This window comes from Asterias amurensis, chromosome 21 (genome assembly GCF_032118995.1).
Source record: "Asterias amurensis chromosome 21, ASM3211899v1".
Classification (NCBI taxonomy): Eukaryota; Metazoa; Echinodermata; class Asteroidea; order Forcipulatida; family Asteriidae; genus Asterias; species Asterias amurensis.
In genome coordinates this window covers 9,765,491-9,771,559 of record NC_092668.1, presented here as the reverse complement: position 1 = coordinate 9,771,559, position 6,069 = coordinate 9,765,491, and the positions used below count along the sequence as shown (strand labels likewise).

Below are 6,069 nucleotides of genomic sequence, written 5' to 3'. Positions count from 1 at the left end.
CTTAAAATACACATCAGTGTAACATGTGAGTCAGGGCAAAAAAGTAATAACAGTAACTGGGGCTATTTGATTCAGTCTCTATAGATAAGTTGCAATAGACGCCATCTTAATGGGCAAATTGCATTTTGGCTTGCAGGTGCATCAACCGTTCAGTTTATTAACGCAGCCACGCTGTTTACTAATGTGAAATGTGCTCGTGCTGCACGCTGTCTCGCGCAAAATGCAAGGCTGTGTGTTCCAAATTGCCCGTAAAGATGAGCGATCTATATCTAGACTGGCTTCAATTACAAGACAATTTGGTGAAAGGTCATTACTAGTTTAGATATCCAATGAATACTAAAGACACTCAGGAGTTTGTGTGAATAAGTTTATATAATTTATTGTCTTTCTGTAACATTTATAGAACAGACATAAAACAGTGAATATAAAGATTGCAGTAGTAAATAAATTTAAGAATATTAAAGCAAGCATTTCAATAAAAAATCTTTAGTAATAAGCCCAAAGGGAAACTGGCTGGGTAAATGTTAAATAATTTGGGGTTCTGCAAAATAGACAAGAGAGGGATTTTAAACCAACAACCTCCGAATTAAGGTACTTTGCTCTACTTTATGTTGATAGTCTCCCCTTTTTTATTTGACATTTGAAATAAAAAGTAACCCCCTGTCTGCCGATTCCCAGGTTGTATCAACACTTAGGTGTGATCCCTTGTTAAACAGGAGGTGACATGTTTATGGCTTCTGACTGGCACCCCCAAACAAAGATATTGACATAATAAGGAGGATTGCCAAAGGGCTAGGTTGCTCAGTTGATAGAGCAACGGCATGTTATTGCAGAGATCGTCAATTCAAATCCCAGAATTCTAGAAAAAAAATTTTTCAACACCAAATTGTTTTAAAAATCTTTAGTCTGTTTTGCACAAGGACCAAAAGCAAAGTATATTGAACAGAAAACAAAAGCGTCTGCATTGAATTAACTTAACAAGCTAATTTGATTCTGTTACAAAAACTCTCCCAAAAAAACTTCATTCCTTGAAGAAGGCACATTTTTAACAAGGCATTGAAGGTGTGTTCGAATCACAAGCGTAACTAGCAACACGTTTCACTGATTCAAACACCTGGGGCCAATTTCATAGAGCTGCTTAAGCGAAAAATTTTGCTTAAGCATGAAAATAGCTTGCGTGTTTACTTAGCATAACAATTAAGTGGACTCATGGCCAATAATCTGATTTTACTACAAGCAAGGATTTTTTCGCTCAAGCAAAATTTAGTGCTTAAGCAGGTCTATGAAATTAGGCCCAGATAAAAGGTGTGAATCTACACAATCAATCTACACTGTATTTTGTAATTCAGCATGCAACATAAGTCAGGGGTCAATTTTACAAAGATTAATTTGGGACTTGTCCTACATGTAGGACTCTTTAGGGGCTATTAAAAACTTAAGGCAAGTCTTAAGATTAGGACGAGTAACTCCTCCTACCTAGAGATAAGACTAGTCCTAACTCTTTGTGAAATCCACCCAAGGGATTTAATAGGTGATCTGCTCAAATACAGATTGAGTTTGTCTTTGCTAAAAAAAAAAAATCAAAGAGGATCATTGTCACTGAAGAAACAGTCTTCTCATTATAGTACACATAATGGGTAATGACTCTACATAAAATTACATATTAAATGGGCTCAGACGCAATGTTAACATCATGTTCATATATGCACACAATTTTGATCAAAAACATAGAGTATTCGGTCCAGTATAGAAAGTAAACTCTACTCAAGTACATTGTAGTTGATGATTGTTGTATTGAGGCATCATATAGTCGACTCTATCTCCTTTCAAAAAGTCATGCATTCTTATAATGTGCATCAACCCCAAAAAACTGCCAAATCATATTATTTGTACCAGTATTGTGTTGTCAGCTTACTAACACTGAAAAAGACATACAAGAAAAAGAAAACCTTTCTATTTCATTACAGGAAATCCTACCATGAATGAGTTTTGAACTCGCATATTTGTTAGAAATAATAAAATTATAAAAAATACTCAAAACATAATAATTTTATGTGATACTCAAAAAATATTGTGACAACATGTTCCTCACAGACATGTGAAGATCTGTTGTTGTGTAGCTATTTAAAGTTGCGATACTTCCTTACAATATTTCAATGCTGTAATTCAACCAAAATATATGAAGAACATACAAGTACAGCTTGGTCACAGATTCATGACCAAGTTGTACAAACATGTAGCCATGAAAGTGAGACAGAAAAGCAATGCTAACTTTCCATCGTCATCAGTGTACATTATCTCCCTACAAAATTAGGTTTCAGATACATTGCAAGTTGGGTGTACCAAGACCTTATACAACAGTACCTGTACAGTCAACTATGATGTACCTCCCCTTATACACATGATGTCAGTTGAGTAGGGCGCCCTTGGCCAGAGGTCAAAAGAAGATTGCTCATCAGCGCCCACATCAGAAACAGCCCAATAATAATGTTATCAGCGTTTTACCTAAAAATGGCAGCATAATGACGTCAATGAAAAGGTCCATTCTTTTGATGATAGCACTAAGCTTGGAGGTTGAACTATCTAATTCTACATTCCTGCACTAAGTGACCGATGTCAACTGTTTTTTTTCATTCATTAAATGACCACAGTTTGAGCTGATGACTCAACAAAACCAAAAGAGTACCAGTACCCAAGGAGAAAAACCCAGAAGGAAAAACTTCCGTTAATAAAGAAAGGGGGAAAACTCCCATTAATAAAGAAACCCACAAAACATTTCAAAGCTTAAGTAAGTATAAATTGCGCAAACCATGCACTTGAAACTGCAGTCAAAATTTACAGGCCACAACAAAACATAATATAAATGCTGATGGTTAGTTATAACAACCAATTGCTGAAACAGTAAACATTGTAAACTCGTCAAATAACAACAACAAATGTGCTTATATTTGCAACTATTTACATCTTTCTATGTACACAACGTCATGATATATATAATATAAGATCAATCCCATAGCACAGCTGCAATGCTGATATACTGCTGTATATTACATATCAACACATATAAAGATACTGTCTATAATAAGTATATCTAAACTATATGGCTTCTACTTTTTCTGTGTGCAACATTTTCTTCGCCTATTCAGAATAAAATTGAGGTAGAAAATAAATATGGACATCAAAATATTTCTTTTCCATAAAGCATCGAAAAAGACGAGGAATTGCCTCAAAAACCTGATTGAAAAGTTTTTTGACAAAGTTCTGATTTATTCTGCATGTGTATTTATGTAAGTTTGCTTTATCACATTCCAACAGAAAATAATGTGATTCTTTACACATTACAGCTTTAAAAACTTCACTTTCTTAGTCAAATGAAAATTTCATTTATGTCAAACTTGACATAAAGTAAACTATGCATACTTAGCAGTGCTATGAAATGAATCAAGCATAAACCTCAAACTCACATCATAAGGACATGCATACTATACACTATACAAAAAATTGTTTTTTAAACTGTACATTAACGGAGGGTATGTCATGGAAACTTCACTGAAACACCGTCAGTGTCACATACAAAAAGTGCCTATGATGTTTGTCAAACAAGACCAATATTTTGGGTAGCGATACGTGTATGTTCCAAAAACACCAGTATTAACACCAGGCACTGTAGTCACAAACGGCTTCTGTCTGTTCGCAGTCTGCAATTTTGGGAGTCAAAACGATCGCAAAGATCCGGTGCATGTGTCAATGTTTTAACGCTACGTATGAAGTGTTGACCTGAGGACAAACGAGGTCCACATAATGTAGGGACTTGACACACTATGTGGACTAACACGCCCACACAGTGTAAATAACAGTGTTAAGGAACAGGATGAATGTCCACAGAGTGTCTGACACACTGTGTGCAGCTGAGGGCAAGCGATGAAGAGATAGACAAAGAATGTCCTGGACAGCCTGAAACATTATCGCCCTCATACGATGACGGAGGACTGAGATCTGTGGCGATCCCAACAGCAGGTGCATCCATCATGGCACCCTAATGCCCAGCACAACAGTCACGGGATGAATGAATGAAGTATTAAACTGGGCAGTGAACAATTTAGGTGATGTGCCTGCAGTCATACGCTCACTACATCCTAAACGTGCATTTCGACACTCAAAATGGCAGACCATTGTTGACTAAACACGCTGAAGACTGTACAACCAAAGTTAATCATGGTGAGCAGTTCAACTTTCTTCAAACTCTACCCAACCTAAATGTACATGTAGGATTTAGTTGTTCTTCAGTTTGTTTAGTTGTACCTCTTGTTCAATAGACCGATCCATTAAGCTCCGCCCAAATGCGTATTGACCAATCACAACGCAAAGAAGGTGCGACACTAAGGCCCGACATGCGTGCGCATATCTTGGCGCGCGCGGCAGAGTTGTGCAGAAAGGCATTGGAGAGCCCCACGTGTTCTTGCTCACACCTGCGTCGTGGGCGGAGCCTACTGGATGGTCTATTCACGTTAGCACAAACAATCATCATCATCATTACTAAAGTGTTACTCTTCAATTAACACCTAGCTACATGTAGCCAGCCACCTAGCGAGCTGAGTGAAAGGAAGATGACATCTGGCTTATTTCTCATTTCCAAATGGCTCATTTCTCATATTCATTGCCTCAATGGTGTCTTCCATCTTCAACAGTTTGAATGAAAACCTTGCCATTCAAACGCTACTTTTCCCGATCCAAGAATTAAACAGTGCCACATTGGGCATACAAGCTCACTGTACGTGTCTTTGTATTAGGCACACTTTACCAATGCCAAAGTATGGCGTGGTCTAATCGAGTCACCAGCAATAGTCTCTTCTCTTTAACTCCATTTTATCATACAATCCTATAATATAAAAGCACTGTACATGAATGATCCGATGCTATACAGCAGGCAGATTATGTTCTCTGAAGTCATCTGTTGATGAGGATTGGTTGAGATGGGAGCTATTAGCACCACTATGAGTCGCATCATGATGGCCAATGTGAGGCATGGGGGTGTGCTGACTCTTCTTCAACTTGTGTTTCTTCTCTGACTTTCTGTTGGAGTCAACTAAGAAGAGAAATAAAATAGGAACAAGTTAATGACAAGCCTAAAGGGCTAATTGAAATGTTTTGTTTGTACTCGAAGGAAAAACAAAAGGTTATTTCAAGAAATGATTGCAACAAAAAATATAAAAGCGTCCCCTTTAATTATAGTAATAAACAAACTCAATGACTTTGATTTACCACAATAATTAACAACTTCAGGGCAGTATAGACCGCATTGAATAACCCCTTTGCTGCTATGAAAGTTGCCATCTTGTAGGTCAAACCGTGTGCCCGCCTAAACGCATACATCAAAGAAACACGCAGCACGCAATGTTCCAAGTTTGATTTCTACAGCACAAGCACGCACGTACACACACAGGCACATGCTCGCAGACGCCATCTTGTAGGGCAGATATTTGAACAGTGACGTCATATTCAATACGGTCCATACCCAAACATTTGCTGTGCCTCTGCGTGGTTTTAATTTTCTTTATAAAAATCAGTTTCACAATGCAGGTTCTCATAATTGACACCAGATTTTGTTAAGCTCTTTCGAGAAAATTAAAGTGATGCCCAACTCGCTGCAAAATTGAGAAAGCTCCAAAATTATTATGGACAAGGAAAAACATCTGCCACAAGCCAATTTGCAAAATGTTGTGGACAAACAAGTTTTTACGATGGGAAGTGGTTAACATCATCCAGATATCTCTTCTATAAATTTATTATTTTTTTTGCATCTTAAATGACAACAGCCTTCCTCAAGTGAAGTCAGATCAAATTATAAAAAAAAATCCACAGTAAACTCTAAGGCCAGAGCAAGAGTTTCATGATCCATTAGACTATTTGTAAACCTCAAGGGTAAGTGTACTATAATAATGAAGTATTTACAGGCTTGGTGTATCGTACTTTCATTGCATAATAAAAAAAATCACTATAAAAACCTTACAAAATAATTGCTTCGACAAGGTATAATAAGGAGGCACCAAATGGTTAATAGCTACTGGG

At 37.2% G+C, this 6,069-nt stretch overlaps 1 protein-coding gene across 2 annotated transcripts in view; it reads right to left on the bottom strand.

Moving 5' to 3' along the window:
- Window positions 1-871: 871 nt before the first annotated feature.
- Window positions 872-6,069, bottom strand: part of LOC139952998 (cyclin-dependent kinase-like 4) — a 36,418-nt gene continuing 31,220 nt past the window's right edge. For both annotated transcript variants that reach the window (XM_071952372.1, XM_071952373.1), the window contains exon 12: window positions 872-5,086. In XM_071952372.1, the coding sequence (XP_071808473.1) occupies window positions 4,917-5,086 (170 nt within the window). In that variant the 3' untranslated portion in view covers window positions 872-4,916. The remainder of the gene's footprint in view (window positions 5,087-6,069) is intronic.